Source organism: Alosa sapidissima, chromosome 12 (genome assembly GCF_018492685.1).
Source record: "Alosa sapidissima isolate fAloSap1 chromosome 12, fAloSap1.pri, whole genome shotgun sequence".
NCBI classification, from domain to species: Eukaryota; Metazoa; Chordata; class Actinopteri; order Clupeiformes; family Clupeidae; genus Alosa; species Alosa sapidissima.
Window position 1 is genome coordinate 30421963 of NC_055968.1, and position 13234 is coordinate 30435196.

The 13234-nt window shown below is 43.2% G+C and overlaps 1 protein-coding gene across 1 annotated transcript; it reads left to right on the top strand.

Annotated features, from left to right (window-relative positions):
- Positions 1-3: 3 nt before the first annotated feature.
- On the top strand, positions 4-13173 carry fsd1 (fibronectin type III and SPRY domain containing 1). Its single transcript, XM_042056803.1, has 13 exons — positions 4-226; positions 1497-1592; positions 2133-2264; positions 3442-3543; positions 3998-4020; positions 4463-4584; positions 4691-4900; positions 6070-6168; positions 7046-7193; positions 8879-8961; positions 10919-11170; positions 11673-11761; positions 12109-13173. Exons 1-13 carry the CDS (start codon positions 212-214, stop codon positions 12217-12219), a joined length of 1482 nt encoding a protein of 493 aa, XP_041912737.1. The 5' UTR covers positions 4-211; the 3' UTR covers positions 12220-13173.
- The last annotated feature ends 61 nt before the right edge of the window (positions 13174-13234 follow it).

A 13234-nucleotide genomic window follows, 5' to 3' on the forward strand; every position in this document is an offset into this window, starting at 1 on the left:
CAACCATCAAACAACTACGTTACCCAGCAGTCCCATCTTCGCACTTGCGCACTTCCAGCCATGGCCCTGGACGTCGGATGAGGATGCACTGCACCCGGGCAGCATCAGTACCAGAACAGTGAAAGGTTGGGTGTATATTCGTCGCTGAAGAGTAGAAAAGAACTCCCTTTGGACTATTTTAACGCTGCCATTGGCACCTTAAGCGTCCAGCATGGGAGAGCACAAGGTAAAATGGGATTGGAAGACATTATTGAGTCCATTTCCGTTTCTTTGATTACAAAGACAGCGAAATGCGAAGACGATGCGAGCGAATACTTTATTAGTTATTCTATACTAGTTTGCCATTCAGTTGTCGTTATATTTCCCTCTTGCGTAATGCAGTGAAATTACGAGTCTTTCGAGAAGCAAGATATGTGAATTAGGTCCTCCGAAATGTATAGCATTCGCGCCACTAGTGTTGCAAGACCGGCGCGGTTTGGGTTGTGGTTGTTGCTGGTGGCCGCGCCTGGCCGTGACAGGACATGGACAAAACATCGATTCAGTTTCTAAATTTGTGCTGTGATTCATTCTTTGCCGAGGCCTCGGAGTATACAGATAGTTTGGGCCAGATGTGAGCTAATCAAGGCACGTTTTGTGAATGATTTTGGGACGACTGACTTGCACATCTGTGAATCGCTGAGGCAATGGCGTAAAGCCTCCTGTCTCAAGGAGCATTACGTTCACTTTCCTCCCTGAACCGATTAGACGGGCGTGGAGCGGACGTTGGGGGGCTGAGAATGTAACTGTTCATGTTTAGTCGGGTGCTCATTTGTTTATCGATCGGCTGCTCCATTAGCTGGCTTTTCACAGCCAGGAACAGGTTTTACTGTAGTCGCATCATTAAATTAAGAATGCGCATTCAATCTTTGGGCAAGCATTTTTGAAAGCTTTTGTGACATAATGCCAGCCCCGATGAGCGGTCAAGCCAGGGAGTTATTCATACATAGCGCACCTCAGATCTGAGATGGCAATCAGTAGCCAAGTAAAGTAATTTATAATGCTGAATAATCTCATAAATGTTCAGTTCTTGCTTAGCTATTTGGTGTAATGTCAGTTGCTTGATTATATGCTTGATCTTTCTGCATGAAATCATACCGTGCACCTATGCTACATTTAACCTCTGAAGTAGGCCTAGACTTTCTTCACATATTTATGATGCAGAATTCCTTACCATTTTTTTGTCCTGAATGATGTCCAGGTCTCTCTTTTACTACCTTTATTTTTCCTCCTGTTTTATTATTTTCTTAAATGTCTCTGACTCTTTGAGTCTTTGATGATCATTCTGAAATCTTTCTGAAGACTGTATGACACTCATTCATTTCCTGGTAGAATTTCTTGAAATGTAGGCCTACATACAGTCCTCTGCTTATCATATGAGGTCAGATTATTCTGTTAGATGACTTCAGATGAGTGGTGAGTTGGACGGGTCCCTCTAAACTTGCCCATCATCTCAACAGGAGTCTCTGCGGAAGATCATCACCACTTTAGCTCTGAAGAATGATGAGATCCAGAACTTCATCTGCTGTCTCAAGCAAAGCCTGCAGAATTTAGAGGTACTTACAGATTCACCATAAGCTTAATTTCCCACCCCATATGACAACTGACTATGGAATAGAATGGACCCCAACACAGACCAACTGTACCTCCCCTAAAAGCATTGTTGAACAACTACCTTCATTAATTAAATGAATGAGAGACTATCATTTTGAACTTTCTCTCTCTCGTAGTTATCACAGTGATTGCTCAACAAGGCGGGTCAGATCAGGGCAGATTCTCTTCATAGCCAGCTGTTGTATTGGTAATCCATAGCATATTGACCAAGTCTAATGAATTTCATAACGCGTTTGCCTTTCGTTCTGATTGCACCCACTCAATTCTAATAGTGCCCCATTCTTAGCCGTCTGTAACAGAAGGTCATAGGCAGAACTGAAGCTTGCTTGCTTATGTGGTGCACTTTTCGGGAGGGCCAGCTGCAGTGAAATAACTGATGATGTTACAATAAAATCAAGCTGAGGGCCAGACATGAAAAGGGGTGCCGCTGAGTGTTACTGGGGTATTCTCTCACCCCTGTGCTGTTGTCGTGGCGACTGCAGGCCAACTCCACACGCGTGCAGGAGGACCTAGAGTCGGAGTTTAGCTCCCTACAGTCAGTGCTTGATGAGCTGAAGGATGGGATGGTTACCCGCATCAAACAGGAGCGAGCCAGCCGCACATATGAACTACAGGTATGTCTGTGTGTGTGTGTGTCTGTGTATGTGTGTGTGTGTGTGTGTCTGTGTGTGTGTCTGTCTGCGTGTCTGTACTGCAGGATTGTGTGCTTTTTTGTTTATCTTTAAATGTCAGTGTTTGCATGTTTGTGTACTAGTGGGATTATGTGTGTGTGTGTATGTGTGTGTGTGGGGGGGGGGGGGGGGGTCTCTGTGTGTGTGTGTGTCTGTGTGTACTGTAGGAAATATCAGTGTTTGCATATTTGTGTACTACAGTAGTGGGATTATGTGAGTGTGTGTGCTTGTGTTCAGGACCACTCATTCACAACATGGTGCAGTACAGTATAGTGACTACTCACTATACACAGGGCACAATGCAGTCTAGTGAATGAGTGGATTTTCCGAACGCAGGTAGATGTCTACGTGCACGCCTTTTTTAAAATCCATGTTTTTCCATGTGTGTGCAAGTGTGTCCAGAGGCCGTACGATGTGAACGCTCTCTCTCAGGCTAAGCCTGTTGAGTACAGTATGTGGAGGTTGGCCAGGCACTCACATGTAGGTGAGAAGGTGCTATGATCAGACCAGAGCTAATCATCATCCCTTTGGGGATTACTCAGACCAAGTTATACTAATCTCCCCTCATCATGGCGCCCAGTCTCTGCGTGCCAGGCTCCCTCGGCCACCCCAGTGCAGTGTCTGGCTAGCACTACCATACCATATGTGTACCAACGCTACCATATGTGTACCAACGCTACCATATGTGTTAAAAGAGTTGTTTGACTTGTAAAGCTTCTTCAAGGAGTGTAGGCTACGTCTAGCCAAAAAATTCCAAAGCCACACCGCTGCTTTTTAAAGCCTTTAATTTAGGTGGGTTTACGCGTTGTGACAAAACATGTCTTCATCAGAGCTACCATACTGTACTGTATGTGAAACTCAAAGCAGCTGCCCAACAGTGAGATCGCCAGTGTGCCGTTAAAGAAAACACATATGAGCTTCATTAAAATGTGATTAAGACGGTTTTGTGTGGATGATCCGCGTCAGGCCTTTACTGTCATCTTTATTGTTATGTCTTAATAACCATTTTTCTACAGAGACTGAGGGAGTGTTTCTTGATTGTTGTCATCGTGGATGTTAGTATTCTATGGACGCGTGGCTTAATTCAGCGTTGTTTCGGGTGGGGGGGATTCTCTGACAGAATCAGTTGAGTGCCTGCACTAAAGCTCTGGAGAGCTCAGAGGAACTGCTGGAGCTAGCCAATCAGACAGTATGCTCCTCGGAGACAGATGGCTTCACACAGGTACCCAATAGGCAGCTGTTAATCCTGACAGCATAATAATGTTAAACACAACAATGCCCTTTACATTAGCATACTTGCTGTGTCAAGGAGGAAGTAGTTTTGCTAAACAGGAAGCTGGTTGATCATGTAAGCATAGATAAATGCTTCTGCTCACTGAAGTCATCATTGTGTCTATAAACCAGCTTCTGTAGTGTTTGTGACGAGCAAAGCTAATTCTTCATTGATAAAAAAAATAATCTTTCCACTGTACTGTAAGTTCCCTGTGTGTTTGTATTTGTGCTGTGTATGTTTTTGTCTGTTTAAATGAAGCAGAACTTTCACACTTTTGGGTCTTTGCACTGTGGGATTTCATCCTTTGGTCATGATGCAAACTCAAACTCCTCTTGCTTCTGATCTCTTTTCCCTCTTTCTTCCTCTCTTCCTCCTTCTCTTCTCCCACTGTGCGTGCTTCCAGGCGGCCAAAGACATTAAGGATAGGTACAGTAACTGCTGTCCATTTACAGAGTATAATCTAGAACCATCCAATCCCATTCTCAATCTTAGCCAAAGCAACCAAATCCTCTTAGACGCTCAAACTTTCATTCACCTGTGGTGTCATCTTTGTCATCGTCATCCTCTTTCATAGAGTCTCACTCTCCTCTTCATCCTCTTTGTGTTTTTGTTTTGTTTTGTACATACAGTCACAGTCTCTCAGTCTTTTTCTGATTGTAGTTGTGCTGCATGTAACTTAAAAAGGCCCAATTGTGGACCTTTGTAGAGATAATGGATAGATATTTAGTGATGATTTTTGCAATGATTATTTTTCCTTAATTGTTTTTCTTATTGTGTAGCAGATTCATGCTAGTTTTAATTTGTGTGTGTGCGTGTGTGTGTGTGTGTGTGTGTGTGTGTGTGTGTGTGTGTGTGTGTGTGTTTGCAGTGTGACAATGGCACCTGCCTTTCGTTTGTCACTGAAGGCTAAAGTCAATGATAACATGAACCACATGATGGTTGATTTTACCCAAGAGAGGGAGATGCTGCAGGCAATCAAATTTCTCCCAGGTGAGCTGACAGTGTCCACCTCAACTCAACTCTGGGTTCCCTCAGGCTTCTTACTGTTCATCTTTAGGATACAGCAGCTACAATAAACTCTTCGTCTCCCTTTTAGTGCCTCCAACTCCAGAGATCTTGGCCTCTGAGTGCCAGGTGTGTGACAACACCGTGGCGGTAATGTGGGTCTTACCAGAGCCCGACTCCAAAATCGACCACTACATCCTGGAGCACCGGCGCACCAACCACGAGGGACCGCCACGTGCCCGAGAGGACTACCCCTGGATGGTGGTAGAGGGCATCCGTGAGACTGAGCACACTCTCACAGGTGAAGACCCTACCAGCTGAATCAGCTATCTGAAGCTGAAGGGTGGTGGCTGTTTTAAATATCTCCACAAGCAATGGAAATCTTAATAATAATAATAATAATAATAATAATAATAATAACAATAATTTTATTTATAAAGCGCCTTTCAAGACACTTAAGGTTGTCTTAAATTAAAATAAAAAATACAGACAATTCACAAACAATTCACAAAACCTAAAAAGATAAGTCATGGCCATTGGTGACTCTCCTGGCAACAGCTTTAACAGCAACATGGTATTCTCAGGGTTCCCACGGGTCATGGAATTTCTGGAATATCATGGAAATTTGGAAAGTCTATTCCAGACATGGAAAGTCAGGGATTTTTATCATTTTTGGAGTAACGTCATGGAATATCAGGGAATTTTGTTGTAGCAGTTTAAAATGTACTTGCCAAAATACATTACTGTAATACAAATATATATTTCCATGCGGAATTGGTGTATATCTGGTTATTAGCTTTACTGCTTGCTTGAGTAGCCCAACTTTGTTTATTCAATGCCCATTTATTCATCTCCCGCTCTAACAAAGTAAAAGATTCTTGCTCTGAAATCATTGGTCGGTATATTGTACTATTTATTATATAGTAAGTCATGGAAATTTCATTTTTTTTTTGTTCAGGGAAAAGTCATATCATTTTACATCTGACTTAGAGTGGGAACCTAGTATTCTTGAACAGTCCAATCGTAGCATATTAGGCCGTAGCATTGGGTCAAGTGCTCTTGAACGTCCAACCAGGCAAAGCTAGGCCTTTAGCTTTTAGGCCTTTAGCTTTTAGAAATGACTAGGCTAGGCCTAGTCATTTCTAAAAAAGTGATTCTGTGTGTGTATTTTAAAGCTGCTGCGAGGGTTGTTAACATTTACATTTCTGGAATCGGCAGTTTTCTTATTGGTTAATACCACATAACTTTGAGTCACAGATGCTTGTTTTCCTAGAGTGTCTATTTTTGTGATTCCATATAAATATGACTCACTGCAGCTTAAAGTCTTACCACAGTTTTTGCATATTTGAGATTGTCCTATTGTTGTTTATCAAAAAAGAATTGCACATACAACTTACATCCATGCATCCAATTATATTTTAATATAAAGAACACCAAGGTGTTTAAATCATCAATGTTGTCTGTCTTCAGGGCTTCGCTTTGATACCCGCTACATGAACTTTCGCGTGAAGGCGTGTAACAAGGCGGTGGCTGGAGAGTTCTCTGAACCGGTCACGCTGGAAACACACGGTGAGTGGCTAGGACAGTGCAGACGTCACCAACAGACGAAACTTCAACTGAGACGCACTCGCTGTGGAACTTATCTTGTCACTTATCAGGTTGAAAGCAACTTGAGTCATGTCGCACGTACCTGCTTTTCGCATTCTTTCTCTTTGACTGATATTATAGTAGGTGGACCGTAGAGTTGGACTTTGGTGTATGGGCGAGAAGACTAGTAATGGAACTTAGGAGAGACTATTTGATCTCTAACTGATTACCAGTGAAAGCAGTCATGGAAATGAGGTTTAATCAGTGTGGAGTGTAAACATATCAGAGATGTCCATAGATCCTTTATTTAGAAATAAAATATTGATCTTGCAATCGTGTAAGCTCTTTACTTAAACAAATGTATGAAACTAGTTGTATAAAAGAGTGTTTGTTATCAGGTTTATCTGTGTCTTATGTGCGTTGTCAAAAGGAAAAAAAGGTGGATTGTCCGCACACTTGCTCCCATCAGGAATTTTTTTTGACTTTCACCCGTGTGTCACTAAAAAGTCAATAAAAATTCCTGATGGGAGCAAGTGTGCGGACAATCCACTCTTTTTTCCTTTTGATAGCCTAGCACTTTTTGTTCAGCACCTGCCTTGGATATGCGCACCAACAAACTACTTTTCATTTCACGAGCCTTATGTGCGTTGTACCATTAGGTACTTTGTGCAAGAGTGTTTTTAAACGTTTGATTAATGGAAATATATCACATTTCTCATATTTCTTCTGTCTTTCAACATTGACAGCTTCAGACCAGTGCTTGGTTAAAAACCATGCAGCCATGTCCTGTCACACTCACCATGTCCTGTCACACTCACCATGTCCTGTTGCTTACCTCGTGTTTGCGTGTCGTCCACAGCCTTCACGTTTAAACTGGACGCAGGCTCTTGCCACCAGAACCTGCGGGTGGAGGACCTCAGTGTGGAGTGGGACAGCAGTGGAGGGAAGATCCAGGAAATGCGCAAGGACAAGAACCGAACCAACTCGCCCATGCATTCCCCCGCCAGGTCCCACTCTCTGCTCCATCTGTGCCCACTCTGTCTGAGTGGACATTTCGTTGTACATTCACATTCATTTAATTGAACATCAATGAGTACCTTCTTCCTATTTGTATACATTAGATACATATTGTGGTGAAGATTAACCTCAGCAGATGTGTTTGTTTTGATGTAAAAGATAAGACAGAAGTTGTTCTCCTGACCCTCGTCGTCCACTCGCTCTATTGCCCCCTGTAGGTGTGGACATTTCCTTATACATTCATTTTCATTTAGCAGTCACTTTTATCCAGAGCCACTTATGGCACAGGGGCCGTATTCACAAAGAATTTTAAGGCTAAAAGTAGCTCCTAAGTGGGAATTTAGGAGCAACTCCTATAAATAATGGGCGTGTCACTCCTAACTTTAGGACTCCTATTTTTTTTTTCACTAAAAGTAATTCACAAAGCATTTTAGACCTAAAAGTAGCACCTAAGTCTGGGACAGCTTAAAAGAAGTCGAGAGGACTCCTAACTCACTAAGACCTATTCACAAACAGCTTTTTGTGGCATTTCACGTTGCGATGTTTTGAAATGTGTCGCCTATGCGGCAACAAGAGCTTCCAATCGCGAGGGAACAATTTTGCATTCATAAAAGGGATGCAATAACGCCACCAACAACAACCAAAACTACTCATTGTTAACATGTAAATTAAATATAACGTTTCATTGTGAATCAAATTAAAATGGTTTCCTCTTTGCAAACGTAGGCATAGCCTATGGTGACAGATTTATTTAATAATGTTGCAAAGATACTGCATCAATCCGTAGGCCTAGGTTTCATTAGGCTAGGCTATTTGTTTTCCCTTACTCTTTATTCATTTAGGCTAGGCCTTTTTATTCAGTTATTCATCATCTTCCGTCCTTCGCACTACTTGTGTAGCGCACGCATTCTCAGACCTGTCATCTGTCACTCATCATCGTAAGGGAGGTGTTTGGAATCATTCCCGTGTTACAATCATCAGCCAATCAAGGTGGTCACTTCAGTCAAGCTCGTGCATGAGTAATGACGTCATCCATAGCAACGAAGACTCACTCTTAGTTTAGGAGTTGTCATTTTTCCTTACTAAGAGTAGGTCTGAAAGGTTTTGTGAATAACTTTTAAGAGAAAACTCCTAGCTAAAATCTTTTAGTGCGATTTAGGAGTACTCCTAGTGGTAAGATAAAAGGCTTTGTGAATACGGCCCCTGATGTACATTTTCATCTGCGTGATCACTGAGAATCAGACCAGCGCTTTTTTTTTTTTTTTGTACATTGTGCTCATGGACTGATTATGAACTTTCGGGCCCCTGGGCCCAGATGTATTAAGGGCCCCCCACTAATTGTCGCATATGTGGGAGGGGGGGTTTGGGAGTCCTCCCCCAGAATTTTTTTTATTTGTTTGATGTGATTTCCTGTATTCTGGTGCATTTTGGGGATGACCAATACTAAATTCAATCAGATTCATAGCCTACATCCTGATTTGTTGAAATTGAGGCAGTGATTCCATGCAAAGGCTTGGGCTTCAGGGCCACCTGACCTCTTGGGCCCCTGGGTAGGCCCGTGAAGTAATCCATCCCTGGTTGTGCTACAGTGCAGTGGGCCAGTCAGTTGACCACCAAGAAAGAGAGATCTCAGTATGTCCCTCTCAGTTTGCCCTCTCCTCGTCTCCCCCTGCAGATCTGCTATGATGTCTCCAAAGAGAGCCCCTTCTGCTCGAGTGGGCAGAGACCGCTTCACTGCGGAGTCGTACACAGTGCTTGGTAAGGAGGACAGGAGAACTCACTCACTTGATCTCTCTCTCTCTCTCTCTCTTGTGCGCTTTCTCTCACACTCTCTCTCTCAGACACACGCACGCACGCACACACACACGCACACACACATACACACATACACACACTTATGAATGTTGACCTCCAAATTATCCATGGCTCTCTTGCTGTCTTTTTGGATGTACAGTAGAAATGTTAGTTATATTATAAACCTACAATCTCTACAGCTTGATTCTCAGTGCACAACTGCCAGAGACATGAGGTCACACACAGTTAGATACATTTATTCGGACAGGTTGGCTGCACACTAACGATAGAAGTCACACATCACTAACATTAACATCACTTTTCCCCTTTTTAAATATATTTTCTTTTTTTATTTGTTTATTGGGGGCCAAGCAGCGAAGCTGCGAGGACCTCATTGTGTTTCTACGTTTTCCTATTATTATTATATGCAATGGGAGTCTATGGCAGCCCATAGAACCGTTGGGAAATTTGGCACACTGATTGGGGACGGTCCCATGATTCATGTCACCAAGTTTCATGTCGGCAACTCAAACCCTCTAGCGCCACCAACAGGCCAAAGTTGGACGTGCGTTCATGCACATAACTTTTGACCTGTTGGTCCGATTTTCAAAAGTCAGGTATTGTTGGAATCTTTGGACCAAGCCGAGTTCAACACACCCTATGACGTCATTTTCCGCCATGATGGATTTTCCGCCATTTTGGATTTCATCAAAAACACTTAAAATGTATCAGGGGTCACATACTTTCTCTGATTCCCACCAAATTTGACACAGATCATCTTCAGACCAAGCCTCACAAAAGTTATCACTTTTTGTCTTCGGAAGTATTACCGTTCGCCCGTAAAAGCCAATCAAAATTTGCGGCGAAGCCGCCAAACAGGAAGTGATCTCATATCTCAGCAACCCTTGCATGTATCAAAACCAAACTTGGTACATTGACTCATGACCCCATCAGGAGGACCCTCAAGAAATGTGGTGACCTTTGACCTCTAGGGGGCGCTGTAATTCTCAAACATGCCTTTTGGCCTGTAGCTGCTGCTGTGCTTAGAATTAAATTGTACTAGTGGTGTCTGGTAATACTGTGAAAGGTCCTTAGGTCAACTGAGGGCAACTTGTCACATCAATATAATTTATTCGGCCGCCATATTTGATTTGATCAAAAACACCAACAATTTCGCACAGGTCACAAATTTCATCTGATCTTCACCAAAATTGGCATAGACCATCTTCAGACCATGCCTTGTCACTTCATTTATTTCTGTAACAATTGATAGAAGCGTTCGCCCGTCACATCCAATCGAAATTTGTGGCGAAGCCGCCAAACAGGAAGTGAGCTCATATCTCAGCAATCGTTGCATGTATCAAAACCAAACTTGGTACATGGACTCATGACCCCATCAGGTGAATGCCGAAGACATTTTGTGACCTTTGACCTCTAGGGTCACTGCAATTAGCAAAAATGCATTTTGCCTTGTAACTTTTGACATGCTAGACGTGAAACTTGCTTTGACAGCTTATGGCCATACGTCTGATTGCAGCATTGAGCTAACAGCATTTCGTTGCCATGGTTACTCCGGCCTATCTGCTTGGCCCACTCATTGCTGCTTGCAGCTATATTTTGTTTTGTTGTCTGTCTTGTATGTCTTGGTGTCACGGGTACGCTGGCAACTACGCCGCTCTGTCCGGCATTTTTTGTATTTGTTATTTTTTTAAATGTATTTGTCATGTCTTGATGTCATGGGTACGCTGGCGACTACGCTGCTCCATCCGGCATCTTTTGTCTTGTTGTTATGTGTCTTGTTTGTGGAGCACTTTGGATTGCACTCTGTGCATGTTAAATGCGCTTTAAAAAATAAATCTGACTTGACTTGACTTGACATGGTTTTGTGTGAATGCTGTGTCCGTATGTGTCCGGTGCTCAGGTGACAGCATGATTGACGCGGGACAGCAGTACTGGGAGGTGAGCTTTGACAAGGAGAGCAAGGCGTTCGCGGCCGGCGTGGCCCTGCGGTCCCTGGGCCGCTTCGACCAGCTGGGCAAGAGCAACGCCTCCTGGTGCATCCACCTCAACAACTGGCTGCAGCAGAGCCTGACGGCCAAGCACAACAACAAGGCGCGCGCGCTCGACTGCCCCATCCCTGACCGCGTCGGCGTCTACTGCAACTACGAGGAGGGTGAGCCCAAAGCGCTAATACTGCTCTGATTCCGGAGAACTTCAAATAATAATAATAATAATAATAATAATAATAATAAGCTTTATTTGTATCGCACCTTTCATACACAGAATGCAGCTCAAAGTGCTTTACATTTGGAGCATGTAACAATAATAGTCAGTCAGTCATTATCAATCACTTCACTTTCAAAGGACAGTGGTTCCCAAATATGTCTGATACAGCGACTACACTGTTCAACAGAACTCGAAAGAACGATAGTTCCCAGTTATATCTGATACAAACTACACTGACTACACTGTAAAATTAACAACCGGATCTCCTTACATGGGCAAAGATGGCAGCTTTGGTTCTTTTTTGTGGGCGAACTTCAGAGGTCTATAGAAATGTGCAAAGTCCAGAGAATATTGAACTTTTAAATTTTCTTTTATTGACTTAAAAGTCAACGTGGACAGTTTACTCAAGATGTACAGTAGTTGCATAACAATATGCCTTCATCTTCCAGGAACATTGTCCTTTTACAACGCCAGAAGCAAGCTTCTCATCCACACCTTTAGAACTAAGTTCCAGCAGCCTGTCATTCCTGCTTTTATGGTGAGATTTACACATGTACACCTCCTGCACCAGTGGCAAACAGTCTAGAGCTAGTGATTTGTTAGAATGAATCGTTCATCATAGACACTCCTGGGAGGGTAATTGTCATGAGTACCTTCTTCGTATTTGTGCTTGTATTGTGGTGAAAATCAACCTGAGCAGATGTGTTTGTTTTGATGTTGTTATTGTTGAGAGCGTTCCTTTAAAACTTAAACTGTTTACCATGTTGTTAGTCACTTTGGTTAAAGATGCGTCAGTCAAATGTAATGTAATGTAATGATGTAAAAGATAAGACAGAAGTTGTTCTCCTGACCCTCATCTCCCACTTGCTCTATCGCCCCCTGTAGGTGTGGAATGGCACTTTCACCGTGCACACAGGGCTGCAGGTTCCCAGCATCGTACAGAGTGGCCAGAAGAGGAACAGTGGCACCAGCAGCTCCAACGCTAGCCTCACCTAGACCCCAAAGAAGCCTCCCCCGCGCCGCACTGCACCGCAGAACCCGTAACCGTGTCCCGGTCCAGATCCTCAGCACCGGGCAGGCACCGGTCCAGGAGCACAAACTCTTCCCAGCACATGTACCATTCAGCAGCAGCAGCAACAGCAGCAGGCGAGGAGACTCCAGTCACTCCATCTTCAACACCTTCACCTGCTCCACCTGTGGCTGGGGTTTTAGAGGGGTAGTGGATGGGGCGTAGGGTAGTGAGAGTAGTGCAGTGGTAGTCTCGTTTCATCCAGCGCAATGATCCTCTGTGCCTTTCAGCTCAATAGAATGGGCATTGAGGCCTGCTCATACGTAATCATATGCTACAAAGATAGGCGCTGTTGGGGTTTCAAAGAAAATTGTATTCAGATGTATGTATGTTCATGTGTGTGCAAATGTATGTAACAAAAGTCTGTGTGTGTGTGTGTGTGTGTGGTTGTGTGAGTTTGTGTGTAAGGCCAAATAACTCATTTTCAATTTTACAACTGTGTTGATCAACTGAAGTTATGTTAACATTTAATTGGAATTTGCACTACTTTTAAATGCAACTGCAAAGCATGTTAATGTAACTTTGTTGTGTCGCACTGTCTGAACCTTCTCGTAGTATATATATATATAATACACGCTGAATGTTACGAATCATAAGCCTATAACTGTACCAGCTGCTTTACACTACACTCCAGAACTGTTTTACTGTCATAGATATCATACCAGGGAGCACAGCTGTCTGCTTGTATTTATTTGAGTAGCGTTCAACCTTAAAACTGAATGTATTTATTTCAATATTGCCAACACAAATGCAAAGCAGATGAGTCGGAGCAGGGCAGTAAGCAGGCATTTTTTTTTTTAAGTATATTTTTTGGGCTTTTTTATGCCTTTAATTAGATAGGATAGTGGAGATTGACAGGAAGTGAGTGGGAGAGAGTGTCAGCGTGGGATCCGGAAAGGACCACGGGGTGGGAATCGTACCCGGGTCGCCGGCGTACGGTGC